The 18299-nt window shown below is 35.1% G+C and overlaps 2 protein-coding genes across 2 annotated transcripts in view; one reads left to right on the forward strand and one right to left on the reverse strand.

Annotated features, from left to right (window-relative positions):
• DNAH7 (dynein axonemal heavy chain 7) overlaps positions 1-18299 on the forward strand; it is a gene marked incomplete at both ends in the record, with an annotated part of 109016 nt that overhangs the window by 80121 nt on the left and 10596 nt on the right. Inside the window, 8 exons of the mRNA XM_084289395.1 lie at positions 236-426; positions 2931-3064; positions 3766-4101; positions 5966-6092; positions 7247-7441; positions 9741-9833; positions 16376-16552; positions 17469-17630. Of these exons, the coding sequence (XP_084145521.1) occupies positions 236-426; positions 2931-3064; positions 3766-4101; positions 5966-6092; positions 7247-7441; positions 9741-9833; positions 16376-16552; positions 17469-17630 (1415 nt within the window). The remainder of the gene's footprint in view (positions 1-235; positions 427-2930; positions 3065-3765; positions 4102-5965; positions 6093-7246; positions 7442-9740; positions 9834-16375; positions 16553-17468; positions 17631-18299) is intronic.
• The window catches only part of SLC39A10 (solute carrier family 39 member 10), a 76753-nt gene continuing 71695 nt past the window's right edge, over positions 13242-18299 (reverse strand). The window contains exon 12 of the mRNA XM_084289021.1: positions 13242-13320. The gene's annotated coding sequence lies outside the window, so the exon portion shown is untranslated. The remainder of the gene's footprint in view (positions 13321-18299) is intronic.

The raw sequence follows: 18299 nt of genomic DNA on the forward strand, positions 1-18299 counted from the left end.
TTCTTGCTTGTAAATTTGATACACTAATAATTAAGAAAATAAATTAAAGGTACGGGTCTCTGCTTCATTGTTTAATTAGCTGAATATGCTAAGAAACATAACTTAATCTGTAGACATTATTTGATTAATGTTTTTATTGTTTGCATGCTACAGACTCATTATATGTATGTATTGTAAATATATTTATATATATATATGCCAAGATAGCCCTACTAACTCTTGTGTTGTGTTGAAGTGCTACTGGAGAATATTGGAGAAGAACTGGATCCTATCCTAGAGCCACTTTTGCTCAAACAGACATTTAAGCAGTCAGGAACTATATGTATTTGCCTTGGAGACTCCACTATTGAGTATGCACCCGAATTCCGCTTTTATATTACAACTAAGCTGAGAAATCCACATTATCTTCCTGAAGTATCTGTTAAGGTAAGAATTTTGAAAACAAATGTTCAAACTGTGTTTTAATTTTAAAATGATTCCTTAGCTACAATCAAGGAAGAGTTTCTGGCATTAGTTGACTCCTACTCACCTGCCAACACTGCTCTTTTTGACACTGCTGGAAGCTTGGTATCATCTTGGAAGTGTTGACATTTCTCATACCTAATATTTCACCATTCAATTCTGTCATTCTTTAATACTGTGATAATACACTTTCACCAGTTTGTATCTTCTGATTCTGTTTAGTCACCTTTATTGTAAAAACATTTTTACAGGGACTTAATACAGTAGTCACCTCACATGCTAATTCTAATTTAGACTTTCATATTCAAGATTTTTATTTGAAGTAGAGTTAGGTACAAGAGTCTGAGCAAATTTTGGCACTCTACCTTTTTTATAAAAGATAGAAAATGTATTTCCAGATTTGTATATTTGATAACAATAGCCATTTTTATTTTTCCATTAGGGGAAAAAGAAGTTGTTTCCTACATGAAAGAATAAAGTTGGTGGTTTATTCTTCTAGAAGTTGCTAGGGAGATGTATTCCACTTTTTATTCACCATTGCTTTTACAAAATTGTTTATAGAAAAATATTGAAAATTTACACTTTGGTAAAACATAGGCTAGTGAAACACAGAATCTTGAAATCAAAACTTTGTAAACTAATGTAATATTCAGCAAAATGGAAGAGTAAGTTAAGTTTCAACCATGAAGGAATACTGATGCAGGAAAAACGCATGAAAAATAATAAAAGGGGATAACTTTGTTCACTTAAATAAACATCACCTATACATTGATCTTTTATCAAAGAAGTTAATTAGCTGCAGGTTCAGAAAAAAAAAATGAAATATGAAAATGTAAAAGATTTACTCAGAGTACGTATGCATTTAAAATGTGTATGAAGATTATTTCCTAAGAAAAGTTTTTTATTTAACAGAACTAAAATCTCCTAGTTACCAATCAACAGTCAATACAGACTTTAGTTTGTTCTACTCAGCCAGGTGTTAATTGCTGTAACAAGTAGCAGGGTGTGACATTGCAGGGTATACTCCTAGCTACACATGCTGCTGAGCTAGCCAGCTAAGGTGGCTTATGTACACGGAGAAGTAGGCAAAAAAATACTATCTAATTATTGCTGCTAATTTGCTAATATATAATTATTGTTGCTAATTGCGGCACACATTAATGTACTTGTCCTAAAGATTACTCAGGAGCTAGTTAGAGAATCTGGTTATTGATATGGTTATCATATTTCATAGAAAAAGATTGTATCGAATTTTGATGTGTCTTATATAGTGAAGCATTCGAAGACACACAAAATATATTTACATGTATTTATAAAATGTATGTCTATTTGCAATGATTGGACACTGAGTAGTTTTCCTCTGTTTCTAAGATTATTAATCAGAAATAGCACAAGTAAAAAAAATAAAAAAAACTCTAAAAAAGATAATTTTCAGCACTGCTCAGGGGAAGCTGAGTTCTTATTTACATCCATAAAAAAATAAAATATATATAATTCTGTGGCTTGGGAACTAAGGAGAAATGCAGATCCTAACAGCAATTTGAGCTTAAAACTCAGAGTTTCAGGTATCTGAACCAGACAATGTTTCAGAGCACAGTTTTGCACTGTGTGCATCAACTATTTTCTAGCCTCCTGCTGGCATTGTATTCTTCACCTTTCACATGTGCAACACTATGCTTTTCTACCACTTCAACCAAAGGATATGGCTTTTGCTGGATTGGTTATAAATATAGCACAGCATAGGAATTCTTTTAAATTATATATATTTGTCACATTTTCCCATGAAAAACAGAAAATTATGTTATGCTATTTCTAGGATACAAATGCCCTTGGTAATAACAACAACACAAATTGCATGTGAACAGAGCCATTAAAGGGAGAAAATTTATGTTGCACAGGCACTACTAGCTTGAAGTAGAATTCCAGCCTGTATGTTTCCATATACTTTATGAAAACAGCAAAGATTTTAAGTAAGATGTTTCTAAACACCGTAATATTTCATCTGTATTTTCATAAAATATGGTGTCAGCAGCCCATTTACAGTGAGATGTTGAGGTTGAATGATTTTTGAAAACAGCAGCAAATTTATTTACAAAATCTGTACATTAAGTTAAACCTTCCATTCATAGAAATGTCTCCAGTGAAAACTATTTAATGCATACAGGTATAAAATGGGAAGATCCTTCTTATCTGTACAATTGTTCACCATGCATATGGACCAATCACTTGAAGCACTGAATTACATGTAATTTTGAGGAACAGAAAGGAATTCTAACCATGAAAAGGCTGCAACAAGAATGTATAGCTTTCTGGGCTAATCTTTGTGTTGGAAAGCCAACTCCACCTTAAACCGTCATCTTCCATTAATTTACTTTCAAATTTTGGTTAAGAATATTACATGAATAATTAAAATGAATAAGCTTTTGAATTGCATGTGGCTATCCTTCAAAACATCTCTCTTCTAACAGGTAACATTATTGAATTTCATGATAACTTCAGAAGGACTGCAGGATCAACTTCTTGGGATTGTAGTTGCAAGAGAAAGGCCAGATCTTGAAGAAGAAAAACAAGCTCTCATCCTTCAAGGAGCTGAGAATAAAAGGTATTGAGATAACTTCCCTCGCTAGACACAGGAGCAGGTCTTAGTGTAAGAAAATGTAAAGCATAGAAAATACACTTCATATACTTTATCAGTTTTAACAGGAAATTCAAGACTGCTATTTTTTTTTTTTTTTTTTTTTAAAGGCTGATTAGGATGCATGGTCTTCTTACTCATATTCCTACTGGTTTTGGCTTTCTTTCACTGATATGGCTTACTGTTTCTGGGATTATAATAAAATGTTAAAGAGCTTAACAGGGGGTTGTGTAATTGCAAAATGTAATTCCTGATCCTGTCCTCCATTTTAATATGTTCCTTCCATGAAGTTGTTGACATATTACTTGCTGTCCTCGCAAATTTTGATTAGATATCAATGGATATTTTATAGACTTTTTTTTTCATTGTGTGCTACATTTGCAGTGATTGTACATGCAAAAGGCATCTTTTCCCCTAGGTCAAAGCATGAAGTGTGCAGCATTCAACGTATTGTGGCACTTTCTCCCTTTCCATTTGCAATAATACTGTCAGTTTTTAGCCTGAAATTAGCTTAATGTTTCAGAAATGTAAGGTAATGTTTAATGACACAAAAAAGTTTTATTATATAATATACCTAGCAAAAATAGGATCTACACATTATCTTTTATGGAAACTAGCAGAAAAACGACTAATTTTGTAATTTTGAAAAATTTTGTATATTATTTTAGGCAACTAAAAGAAATAGAAGACAAGATTTTAGAAGTTCTTTCAGCTTCAGAAGGAAATATTTTGGAAGATGAAACTGCTATTAATGTATTGTCTTCTTCCAAAGCTCTGGCTAATGAGATTTCTGAAAAGCAAGCGGTGGCTGAAGAAACAGAAAAGAAGATTGATGCTACTCGTATGGGCTATCGTCCTGTTGCTATCCATTCATCAATCTTGTTTTTTTCTATTGCTGATCTAGCCAACATTGAGCCTATGTACCAGTATTCTCTCCTGTGGTTTATTAACCTTTTCATCATGTCTATAGATAATTCAGAAAAATCAGAAGTTTTACAAACAAGGTGAGAGTAATAATTTGCCATTTGTAATTGGTGATATATTCACTGTTACTCCAGAAATGTTACCATCAGTTCTCCAAAGTGTGTTGTGTCAGGCATTGCATTTTAAAATATTTTTTGTACGTCAGATATTTTTCTGGAAGATAATTTATTCATAGAAACAAAATGGTATGATATAATACAGGTGCAACATATTCCACTATTTCTATTTGGTAATTGGTACCTCAAGTCATGTGTGAAATTGCAAAGTACCAGATAAATATGGTCCACTTGCTTTGACTTTATATTTTATTTCATGTATTAACTATGTATGTCTTCAAGAAACAGACAAACTTTTTCATGCAACTGGTAAGAGAGAATTTATATGGAAATTATAAGGAAAGGTTATGGAAAGATTATTTAGTTAAGATTACAAATGTCAATTTCTGAATTGTCCATTACTTACTGTCCATGCTTCGTTTAAATACAAGTTGTAGTACCTGGTGGGATAGTGCTTAGAGTGTAGATCAATGTGTTTATTTTAATGGCATACTGGTTATAAAGGTTATTTTTTGATTAGAATTTGGTCAAGGTTTGGGCAATCTAAGACTAGCATAACTTTTTTTTTGTTTTTAAAATCAAAGATAAACGTTTAAGTCAGAACTTAACATTTTCATGTCATACTTGAAACTATATTCAAGATATACTTCTAAGTATAAGTCTGTGTTCTATAAGCCTAGCTCTTTAATTTTTAAATATGATTCCTTTATGGCAAAAAAAAAAAAAAACAAAAAACAAAAAACTAAAAGCCTAAATTAAAGTAATAAAAAATGTTTTTATACTTTCTTGAAACAAAAACTTTGTTAGCAGAAATATAAAGATACAAGACTGAACCTAATTGACAGCATACATTCTTAGGGTACAACTGGTGTAAGCTCATTTTAATAATTATGCCTGGTGAAGAATAAAGTGACGAAGGCACAGAAAATTCCCCACAAATTAATAATTGATAATTATTATACAATTAATAACATGAGACTAGAAAGGAGACAGATCATAGAATGTTCTGGGTTGGATCATACAACATAGCTTGCTCTCATCCTTGATCTACTTTCAGATCTTTCCACTTTCCAATTGTAATAGATCACATTTAGGTTTTCAAATGATCACCATGTCTGGATCACCATGTCTGAAGTGGAAGAATACCCTCAGAATAACTACCTGCCAAAGGACCAGTGATCTAGATAGTTGGAAAAAAGCCATAGCACCCCTCCGCATCTTTGTTATTACTTTGAAAGAAGTTTTTGAAATAATTGTGCAAATTCAGTATCTGCATTTCTAATCACCTGTATTGGTTTTTCATTATTTTGATTAGGTATTCAAAGGTACTTAAGCTTTTGTAAAATCAGCCTCCAGGGAGGCTTTAGATGGTCTCCTTGCTTGTTTTTTTGAGGAAAATTATTGATAATAAATCACAACTTTTTAATATATTTGTATTAGTGTATTAAGGTAAATAGTCTGTAGAATGGGAAACATACTTCAAATGACTATTAAAATAGGCTGGTTTAATTTCGGCATCGGTATTTATGTTCATAAAGAATCATAAGATCACTGTTGTTTTGTACCCCTCTCAAAGGGGACCTCTCATTTCCTCTAAAAAAAAAAAAAAAACAAAACAAAACACATAGTACTAAATTGTAATTCCACTTAAATAATTTTTATGTTATTTTGCTCATAACTTGGAACACATATTTAAAGATTCTTTTGGGGGTAATTGACCAGAGAGTTTATTGCACCAAAGGAAATCCAGTTTGTTTGTAATAGGTTTCCAGAATACACAGGCTTTAGTGATATTAATGGAAGATTGTTCTTTTCCTGATATCTCTAGGTTGAAGACTCTCAAGGATCACTTTACTTACTCACTTTACGTCAATGTCTGTCGCTCACTGTTTGAAAAGGACAAGCTGCTCTTCTCTTTTTGTCTAACTGTGAATCTTCTGAAATACGAAAAATTGGTAACTAAAAATAATTTGCAGCTTGGTATGATATATATAAAACTGCATATACAAACTATCAGTAATAGGAATTTAGAGGATAAAATAGAAAAATAATTTTATCTATAATATTTAATCCATAATTGAGGTGTTTGATTTTAATAATTATAAGCATTGAAAAATAATCTCTAGAATAAAATAAATATGTAACAAACAGGTCTGGCAAATCCGAACTAGGTGATAATAGTTTTTCTAAACCATGACTTAAACCTAAGCCTAGCCTATGTTATTCTAACAGTCAACAGTTTCCAAAATTTTGCTATAACATGTTATAAGTATTCTAACAGCACAGAAAAATGAACTGTAACCATTGATTTAATAAACTACTCATGTTTTTCACTTAGGGTGCTAAATGTGTTTAATTTTTACAAAGTATTCCTGAAAATCAAACACTTGTATCAAATGAATTCTATTAATTTCTAGTAATTCTTCATAAAAAATCCTACTAAAGAAATATTTTGTAAGTGAAATACACCCATTTTATCCACGTTTTCTGCAAAATGGTACTTACAGGCGCTTGGGGTTGTTTCTTTCACCTTCATTTAAGATTTTAAACACTTCAAACTTTTTGCGTTGGGAAATACATAGAAGTGAATACTTTAAAGAGGTGACAGTAATAGTCATAGATACAGGAACCTGGATTTACAAATTTAAGCCAAAGAGATTTTGAGATAAAGGAATATTGAGAAAGGAGTGGGACATGTAGTAGGCTGATAGCAGTTTTTCATGTTTAGGCTTGAATTGTAGGAAAATGTTTCAAGATATATGGTTCCCAGAAATATTTTTTTTTATTCATTCAACATGTTGGGAATTAAAAAAAATGCATCTAGCAAATATAACTTTGTCTAAAAATCTAGTCAGTTAAAATCGTTCACTCCCCCAAGTCAGGAATGCAGATGATTCTAAGATATGAGCAGTTCATATCATTTTTTTAGATTCCTTAAATTCATGCTTAACTGAAAGCCAGACACTAAATGCTTTTGAAATAGGCTTTTGGTAGGAAGCTTTTTCAAGTAGTGTAATAATTCAGATAAATGTGTTGATTTTCTACATAATGTACTGAAAACATTTGATTTTATTTATTTAGTCCTGAGAGCTGCGTTTTTTCATTGTAGATTAACGAGAGTGAGTGGAAATTTCTGTTGACCGGTGGGATAGGTTTGGACAATCCCTTCCCTAACCCATGCATCTGGCTTCCTCCACAATCATGGGATGAAATTTGTCGACTAGAAGACTTGCCACAATTCACAAACATTCGTAAGGATTTTATGCGACTTAAGGATGGATGGAAACTGGTATATGACAGCTTGGTATGTTAACATTCATGATAGCTTGCATTGATGAACTAATTAAGACATTGAAAATCTTTATTCAGGGAAAAGAATGTGCTGTCATTTTACATGGTATGTGCTTGCATATATGAATGTAAATATTTAAGCAAATGGTGTGTAGTTGTAGATGATTGCCCATTTGTCATGTGGCTTCTGAATACCAAGTCATGATTTGAATTGGGCTGGAAAAAAAGGCTACAAAACCTACAGTAGTAAGGTGAGAGTGAAAGTTGTTAAACTGAAGGCAACCACTGTGCCTTGTCAGCCTTTTCATGCTATTATGTAGTATGCTGCTTTCCTCGGTAAATCTTTTAAAAAAAGATATCAACAATAACAAACAAAACAATTGCTTTGTAGAGAAACTAGAATGCAATTTCAGAGACCTGTGTTTTATTCCCAAGAATGACAGTCACAGTTATAGTTAATTATGCATGAAAGACTTTATATATTTCCATCACTGTTTAATTAAAATCTAAGCTTTATAGACAAATTCTACTTGACATTTGGGCACTTGCTTTATCTTTAATCTTACTAAGAACATTTTTTCAAATCATACATCCCCTCCCTTCTGCTTCTTCATATATGAAGTGCTCACTGTACACATGCCTCCTTATTAAATGATTTTAAAAACTACCCTCTTTCCTATGGGCACTGTATCTGGCCATAACTGCTTCCAATATTCAGATAATACTGTCCATTTATGCTAGTCCATTGAAACACTTATCACCCTTATTTAAAGAAAGTTTATTATCAATATTCTGCCAAATGGCACAGGATATCTTATGTCCATTTCAAAAAGATTGTTTTATCCATTGTAAATTTCAAGTATTTAAAAATTCTTCCTCTAACAAAGGGACTGAAGGGATGCAGAGAGGAAGAGAACAGATTTTTAGTTGGAAATGCTTACAACTGTATGATGAGAAAAATTAAGGAAACTAATCAGATTTGGCTCCTTCAATTGTCCAGATTACAGGAAAGAGGTGAACAGCAGAAATGAAGTTGCTATATATTTTTGTAAATGCTAAATGACAAGTTGAGAGCTCTTCAGAAAATAGTCACCAGAACACAGAAATGATGGCCTTAGAAATGGAGATTGAGGAAGAGACAACTTGGTTATGCACTCTGAGATTATAGCTTTTTAAAGCAACACAAAGGTGCTGACTTTCAGAAGTAAAGATTCAAGATCCATGTGACTGATAGTTAGTCAAATTAACAATACTAGCAGTTCAAACAGCTAAACTGAAATAAATAGAAATTTCTTCATTTAAGAGTCATTAAAAAAGAAAAAAACAAGATCTATAGAATCAGATCATCAATTAGCTGACAAAGAATCTAATAATCAGTAACACTGCATCCAGAAACATTGTTACTGAATCCTGAGTGCTACATAAAAAGGTACCTAGAAGAGGTAGATTATCAGGTACCCATAAATAGAAAAAATAATGCAGTGTTCTGGATTCTAGTCTGAAATTAAGTGTCTAAAAGCTGGGAGAAGGAGAGTCAGGGTCCAGGTCTTTTGCAGAATATGAGTTCCATTGTGACTTGATTTGTTAAATCAAAACTGCTCAGACTAGAGTTAGTGCAAGTCTATCTATCTGCATACATACCCCTGTGCCCAACCCTCTACAGGCAAGCCTAAGAGGTTCCCCAGCAGAGCTGTAATACCAGCTTCCAGAAAAGCAGACTGAAATATAACACCTGTTGTGTGTAAGTTAACACATGCCACACAACCTTTGCTATTCTACTCTGATAAGTGCAATAACATAACTGGAGTATTCAGAGGCCATTTACAAAGCAAGCTCTCTGGTGCATTGTTTGACTTAACTTTCCAATTCTTTTTCTTCATTCAGATGCAACCTAATTCATGATTATCAAGTAATACTGTAGTGTAATTGTTACTGAGGAGTGTATGGTTGTCATTGTAATATCAAAGACTGATTGTAATTCAGCTCTAACACAGCAAGAAGTAGGTTAAATACATTTTCATATTTATTCTCTCTTCCTCCACCTTCTTCCTAGAGGTGAAGGGTATATTTTCTATATTCTAAACACCTAGAAATGACTAACTTCTCTGCTAAAATAGAAGCTTCCCAGATACAAAGATTTTGAAAAAAAAAAAAAAAAACAAAAAAAACACACAGAACACATCAACCCCATTCCTGCAGATTAATAAAAAATGTATCATGGATTAATGTACTGATGTGTCGAATTACAAGATAATTTAGTCCCACTACCTGTACTCCCCAAATGAAGAAAGCTGGAATGTTTGTGTTTTCAGGATCCCCAGCATGAGAATTTTCCTGCAGAGTGGCAAGACAAGCTGGGGGAGTTCCAAAGGATGCTTATCATTCGCTGCCTGAGACCTGACAAGGTATGTACAAAACTCCCACCTTATTCAAAATTTGTCTTGGAAACCAAAAGGATTTGCAAGTGCGTATTTTAACTGTGTTATCATGGTTTATCCCAGAAGGCAGCTAAGTCACTCTACCCACAGTCAGTTGAAAGAGTCAGGAAGGTAAAAGTAAAAGAACTTGTGTTGATGTAAAGACAGGTTATGAGGTAAAGAAAATTATCAGGAAGAAGAACACTACCACTCCAAATGTATCTTCTCCTCCTTTACCCCAACTTTTATTGCTGAGCATGATGTGTTATGGCATGAAATATTTGGTCAGTTTGGGTCAGCAGTCCTGGCTGTGTCCACTCCCAGCTCCTTGTGCACCACCGGACTCCTTGCTGGCAAGGCAGCATAAGAAGCTGAGAAGTCCCCAACTCAAAGTAAGCACTATGCAGCAATTAAAATATTTGTGTTTTATTACCACTATTTCCGTAAAAAATCCAGAAGACATTATATTAGCTTCCAAGAAGAGAGACTTTATCCCAGCTGAAACCATGAAATAAAACAGGAATTCATTTAATTAAAAAACAGTCAAATTATGACGAGCAGACCTTTTAAATCAGAAGCTCAGGCCATTAGATTAAGTTTTGTTGTGTACCCAAACCCGAGCACTTCTTCCTCAAGGAGGTCTTACAAGCCTGGACTTGCCTTTTTCAATACACCAAATATTTTTCCCTTCTGCATTTTTTTTTTTGCTAGATATTACTATGGTAAATTATAACTGGTCTAGGAAGATAATTTAGAGGTAAACAGGAATGTAGATAACATAGGTGCTTAAAAGTAGGGATTACTGTAGACACATATCCATTCTGTTCTATAGAAAGTGTTTTGAAGCAGAACCATTCTGATCTGAGTCAGTCTAGCTCAAAGGCTTGAATGTAGCACAGATCACAATAGTAACTGAGTTATGAATCTTTATTCAAAAAGTTCAACCTATTAAGCCAGAATAAGTATTTACTTAAACATTTTTCATATATTCTCTGACTAATGAGACTAGTAGTAGTTCACTCCTAGCCATAATGACAAGCACATCGTGAAGGATAGGAGTTAGTAGAAACAGTTATGACCTTTGTCCTAGGGAGTATATAAAAATTTTCCTACACGTTCTCACACAACTATTCAGCTTTACATTACTACTTGCATAAAAATAAGAATATTAGTACCATATGAAGAAGAGAAACTTTCAGAGTCAGTCTTCACATTTCACTTCTCTTGGAAGTTTTTTTTGGACTGGTAGTATGAACTTTCAGAAGTTTGGGAAGTTGGATCAGCATGTAGAAGCACTTGCGGCTCTGGTGTGTATTGATGTTTGGAAAAGATGTCTACAAGACGCTTCCTAGTTGCAGCGACTTCATCTTCAAAAGAGATTATTATGCTTCTGCCAGTCTTGCACTTAAAGCAAAAGATTGAAATTCTCAATTGAGAAATTTAACTGATAAATTCAAAAATGTTCAGAACTTAAATCCTCAAAACCACAATCTACCATTGATTCTAGCTTAGAAGTCTACTTTTGGCTTTGGTCAACAATATGCACTGAACTGCATGTTTCAGACTGAATCTTTCATATCCATACCCATTCCCATTTGATTCAGAAATTCTTCCACCAGCCTTGCCAGTAGGGTTCATTTCAGAGTAAGTTTTTCATTATATCTGGTATGCTTTTGAAGTAAATTGTGAACCCATTGTTTAACTGTATTTTAAATCACATCAGGGAGGGAGACTTCAGTGTTACTTTTGTGAAGAGGCATGATCTCGCTTAGAAAAAATGCATTAAGATATCAATGTTTTTGATCTGCAGCATGCTGCAGATCAACAGCAGCCCTAGTGTGTAGCCCTTTAAGCTATTGATTAGGGCATTCCTGGGGGCAGTGTCCCTGCTCAAACCTTCCAGTTTTCTAAATTTATTAGATAAAAATAAAGGTATGTGTTGGCCTAGACCCTTCTTGTATCTTGGAAGACTGCTCTAAAAAAATCTGTTGTTCAGTTATAGTTAAATAACCTCATTTTCACCCTTAGTCCATCCTTTGAGACATCAGACTTCTCCCACTGAGACGTGATTTTATTTTTAAGTATTTGAGTCTGTCATGTATAGAATTTAAATACTTAACCTTTACAGTCACTAGTTATATTTTCAGTACAATGCCAACAAAGAGATAAGATACAGAGTATGGAGGTACTGTAAATCTGTCCTATCAGGTAACTTGTCTCACTTGGTTCTCTATTACTATTCAGACCAATAAGGAATCATTATCAAAGACTATTAGTCATAGCAGCTCAGTTGTGTGTGCTTTTGTTTATGTCAACAGCATGGCATGCACAAAATAAAAGTAGAGAGGATTAGAACTGAAAAATTGTGAAACATTTGAAATAGGCTTGAAAGTCCAGCAGCTTAATTAGACAGTGATTTCATGTAAAGCTGGACACATGAATGAATCAATAGCCTGGTCAAATTGTCTTGTCACATGTGGTTTTCACCCCTCCTGAGAAAGATAGAACTGCTTATTATAGAGTTTCCAGGATTGATTATCACACAAGATAATTTCTGCTGAAATGGAAAAACATGTCTAAAGGAACCAGGTTTCCTTTCATAAGCTAGACAGGATTGAGAAGCATTTAGGTTTCATAGCCAATAACACACATTATTCATTACTTCAGAGTAAGGCCTATTCTAGCCCTACACCACCATCCCTTGCTAATGCTTGGAAGTCTTAAAGACAGAAATTCTTGTAAGATGCAATGGTAGACTGTAAATATTAAGATCATTTGGTCAACACTTACAAGGAAGGTTCTTAGCCGTGTCATCTCCAACACATAGTATTCCTCCACTGTCAGGTCATCAAAGTTCTTAGTAAGAGATAAAAAGCCACAGCTGTGACTTTTTGTGTGTTCCTCCCTGCAATGTAAATACAGAAGAACAGATATTAAAACCAGGAAAGTTACATTTCCAGAGATAAACTTAAACCAGTCTCTTTAGTACCTCTACTACCCATTAGTAGAAAAATTATGTTATAGAAGACATGAAGTAGACTTTAATGATCTCAGATACAAGCTAGCTGCTTTAGTTGTGAGCCAGGAAGATTACAAGGGAAGATCTAGATTATGTTTACAATGTTGAGAGAATCTTCTGCTTTGTTGAAACAAAAACACTCTTTGGAGGCAAAAATCTAAGAACTGAAAAGTTGCATGGGGGTATAATTAGAAAATTAAGTATTTCAAGGTTACTGTGTAAGATAAATTTTCAGTAGGCATCAGTTTAGTTAACTGTTTGGAAAATTGGTAGTTTTAGAATGAGTAAGGGGATGTTGCCAAAGATGTGGGGGGAAATACTTGTACACTGTTACATCCGTGCTTACCATGGGTCATCATTTGGTTTCCAGCCCTTTAGTTCTATCAAGCAAAAGAAGCATTTCACCACATCTGGTTCATTTGCATTTGGACAGTGTACAAAGCCCGCCTTTGCCATCTGCAAATGACAGTTTGGAAGTTTAGCTTGATCCAACAGTGAACACAACTGAACTGTTTCAGAGAGCTTGCATGAATGCCTTTCCCCACAGTATCTATCAGCAGAGATCAGGCTGAAAACAAATGAAGTGAGGACTGCAAGCAGGCAAATAAGCAACTAGTAAAGGAACAGGGAGTAGGCTAGAAGTAGTGAACAAGTTCCTGCATAGTTATGGTATCTGCAAACTACCAGAGTAGCTTTGTTCTTTCAGTGGTTAGTCAGTGGCAGCTACACAAGCATTCTGCTAACAGCGTATGAGATCCACTATAGCCGGGAATTTAAGGAATATTTTCAGAGAAAACACGTAGCATAAAACTATGACCATAGAGAACCTTTATATTTCAAGTATGTAAGTTTAGTGCTACATTTTTTATCTTTACATTTCACTGTCACTTTTGAATCACATCCGGTAAGAACATTAAAAAGTAAGATAAGCTTGTTTCAGTTACTGAACTTCACACCTTCTCAGATAACTCCTACAGCATCTGAAATCCAACCTGAAAGCTGGATGCATGTGCCAAAATAGAATTGAGGCCTTTTTTTTTTTTTTAAAAAAAAAAAAGCTCAAATTAAAGCCTACAGGGACTTAAAGCATTTTCTAAAATTGAAATGATTTTTTTTTTAAGTCATGATCATTTTGCTACTCCATCCTTCCTAAAGGACAAGTAGTTGCTAGGATGACTCCTAAAAGAAAACTTGCAAGCAGAAACAATACTTAGTACAAGATGTTAATTTTTAAGTGACAAAAACAAAGAAGTAAAGGCAAGAAAAGTAATTATACTCAATTCTGTAGCTAGACTAGTGAACTGACCAGACAGAAACAGTCATCCTAGTACAGCATCTCTGAGAAGGGAACAGAAGAAAGTACTCAGATTTTCATTTCAGGCTTATGTACTGGGTCTGGCAGGGATGGAGTTAACTTCCCCTGCAGCAGCCCATACAGTGCTGTGCTTGTAGCTAGAACAGCAGTGGTATCACACCAGTGTTGTGTCTGCTGCTGAGCAATACAGGCACAGCATCAGGGTTCCCTCTAATGCCACCCCCTAGAGCCAGCAGGCTGGGTGTGGGCAAGAGGTGAGGAAGGAACATCACCAAGGCAGTTGACCTAAACCAACCAAAGGGATATTCACAGAATCATTCACAGAATCATCTAGGTTGGAAGAGACCTCCAAGATCACCAAATCCAACCTCTGGCCTAACACTAACAAGTCCTCCACTAAACCATATCCCTAAGCTCTACATCTAAATGTCTTTTAAAGACCTCCAGGGATGGTGACTCCACCACTTCCCTGGGCAGCCCATCCCAATGCCTAACAACCCTTTCAGTAAAGAAGTTCTTCCTAACATCCAATCTAAACCTCCCCTGGCACAACTTTAGCCCATTTCACCATACCATATGATGTCACACTCAGCAATAAAAGGTAGAAAAAAGAAGAGGGGAGGGGTGGGCTCTCACTGTGAAAACATCTGTCCTTCTGGACAACAGCTACACACATTGCTTTTGCACCTTTACTTGTTGTCATTTTCCCCTTTTCCTTTAGGGAAGTTACTTAATAATAATTTTCCCTTTAAACTCTCCTTATCTCAAGGAATGAGTTGCTTATTTCTGTTTTTTCTTACCTTCCTCTTCTGAGGAGGGGAAGTGAGAGAGCTGTTGAGGTGGAGTTCAGCTGCCTAGCAAGGTAAAACCACCACAGCTTAGCACAGGCCTGCAGCTCTTCTTGAACATGAATACATTTAACAGCAACTTTATGTTCAGTCATAGTACACCAAGAATAAGATGTAGTTAAAACATCCATTTTCAGACTTACATTCTCTGGAGTGCACTTGCAGTTCTTCACAAAAGGCCAATCTGTAAAGGTTTTTAAACGGTTCTCATACTCATACATCTCTTTAAAGTCCCTCAAAAGCTTAGAGGAGGAAGTAAGCTCTTGCAATAACATCTCCATCTAAACAGCCTGTAACTGGTACAGCCTAGAGCCTCTACCTACTTCCTGCTCTTGAATTTAAGGTACTTTACTAATTGGTTACACATTGCACCTGTGTCAGAGTAGACTTTAAGCACAAGCACAGGTGATTCTATGAACAGGACAATCAAGAGAAGTGAACCTACTTTTTTTTTTTTTTTTTCTGTCACATTCTATATACTTTGTCATACATTTATTAACTGAAAGCACCTAAACAATATGAAAAGTAAAAGTTTTATAATTGAAATGTTAAAAAGCAAGTTAAAAAAAAATAGAAATTTCATTTATCTTTTACATTAACAAATTAAAAATACACTGGTTATGACCAAAGACGTTGGATTAACGTTGCTGTTCAAAACCTTTAGCATTTCTTGCATTTCATGTTCAGAGATCAAATCTTAGTAGAATGTTTGCAAATACTATTGCAATTCTTTAAAGTGGAAGTAAAAATTATAAAATCTTTACCATGTGTTTTAAAGTTATTCAGTCCAGAGACAAAATAAATAGTGATATTTAAGAGAAATATATCTACAACTGTTCACAGGACCAAAGACTGAAGCTATCTTCTTATAAATTGTCTCTTGTTCCTGCTGCAGAGCCCCCTTAACTTCAGTAGGAAGTAAAGCCATCAATGTATAGAAATTGGTACACAGCAGTTTGCTAAGTCAAGATACTTTAGACGTGCTCAGTTATGAGACTGGAAAATTGAAAGCCACTCCATAATACAGAGGAGGGCATGCAGAAAAAAAAAAAAAATCAAGCTTCTTATACAAACACATTAGTCTGTCCAGATATGGGGACAGAAATGATATCAAGGGTCATTTGCATAGGACTTCCTTTTTCATCCTTCTTAGAGCATCTTCGAGCTGAGGCTTTTTTTGCCTCAATTTGCACATGCTAAATCATTGATTACTCTGGGACTGCAGTTGTGCCTACTATTCCATACAGGAATAATGTCCTCGACATTTATATTAAAATGTTAAGTGTAATAGATGTTAATGCTTACACATAAATAGGAGATTTAAATTCTCTTTTTCTTTTTTTTTTAGATTATACCAATGGTGCAGGAATTTATCATTCACAACCTGGGCCGTTCATTTATTGATCCACCTCCATTTGATTTGTCAAAAGCATTTTCTGACAGCCACTCTTGTGCACCACTGATATTTATACTTTCTCCTGGTGCTGACCCCATGGCAGCCCTTGTTAAGTTTGCTGATGATCAGGTATTTTAATGATGATATGTGTGTTCTCTTTAACACAAAGCACTAATTGTTTTGGATTGGTTTTCAGAATGATTTGTCTAGTGTTTGTAAGAATTTTTTATGTTAAATATTTTGGCATAGTCTTTAAAGTTGTGATATAATAATCCATTTAATTGGCTTGTAGAATCTCAAATGGAAAATGGAAGAAAAAAATGTAATGGTTTAAACTTTCACTGTAATGAATCTTATCCAAAAATGGTATGTTTTCTAGTAAGCATTACGTGCTTTTTTTTTTTTTTTCTTCCTAATACACATACATGGACCTGATTGTAAAGCAGTGTAGTAATACAGGATCTTAGTATTTCAGGTGAAATTTACACCTCAGAATTCAAATGTGGATTTTTTTCATTTGCTTTGGCCATTATTACTATGGTGTCTAAAACAAACAAACAAACAAAAATCCCCAGTGTAGATCAGTAGTTATGGAAAGTGTATTGTTATAACAATACAAAGTTGTTCAGTTTTGCTAAGATGTATTTCTTGCACTTCCTGACTGCTACTCCATCAGAATTCTGTGCTATTGAGAATGACAAAGATCTTCTACTTCAAATCTCCAGCCACCAAGCTGTAAATATGTCCTGCATTTTAAAATGGATTGTCTACATGCTTAAAGAGCATTCTGTTTTCAGGAGTGTTTTGAAAATGTCAGAATTGTACAGCTCAGTATGAAATGGATGTGTAGTGTAGCATTTTGCTGGGAGATGATAGATAAGAAGTTTTAGTCAACTGGAGTGACATGAAAAAGAGATTTAAACTGGATTTTAAAATATATAGTACATGAAATATTTCAAGAATATGTGCAGTTGTGAACTCTAACACCAGAAGGTTTGTTGTATTTATGCAATAGCATTCTTACTTATAATGTGCTACAATGCAGGGATACAGTGACACAAAGCTTAGTTCTTTGTCACTTGGTCAAGGCCAAGGCCCAATAGCCATGAAAATGATAGAGAAGGCTGTAAAGGAAGGAACGTGGATAGTTCTGCAGAACTGCCATCTAGCAAGCTCATGGATGCCGACACTGGAAAGAGTCTGTGAGGTAAAAAATAAGTATTCTTCTACCAACTTTTGGAGGCATGTCTGATCCATCTAGGCAGATGAAAAGCCAGCCTAGAATCATAGAATATCCTGAGTTGGAAGGGACCCACAAGGATCATGGAGTCAAACTCCTGGGTCCGCACAAGCCTACCCTAAAATTAGTGTCTGAGAGTGTTGGCCGAATGCTTCATAAAGTTCGTAAGGCTCAGGGCCATGCCCACTTCCCTGGGGAGCCTGTCCCAGTGCCCGACTACCCTCAGTACAGAATCTTTCCCTCACACCCAGTCTGACCCTCCCCTGTCTGAGCTCCATGCCGTTCCCTTGGGTCCTGTCGCTGTCCCCAGAGAGCAGAGCTCAGCACCTGCCCCTCTGCTCCCCTCGTGAGGGAGCTGCAGTGAGGCCTCCCCTCGGCCTGCTCTGCCCTGCTCTTGGCTGAACAAACCAAGACCTCAACCACTCCTCATCCATCTTGCCCTCCAGACCCTTCACCATCACCATCTTTGTAGCCCTCCTTTGGATACTCTCTAACAGTTTGATGTCCCTTTTATACTGTTGTGCCCAAAACTGCACACAGTACTTGAGGTGAGGCTGCACCAGCTTAACATACTTTGTGACAATTCCCATTATATAAGGGGAATCATCACATATTGGTTCTGTCTACCTCCATCTG

Source organism: Netta rufina (assembly GCF_964035555.1).
Source record: "Netta rufina genome assembly, chromosome: 6".
NCBI classification, from domain to species: domain Eukaryota; kingdom Metazoa; phylum Chordata; class Aves; order Anseriformes; family Anatidae; genus Netta; species Netta rufina.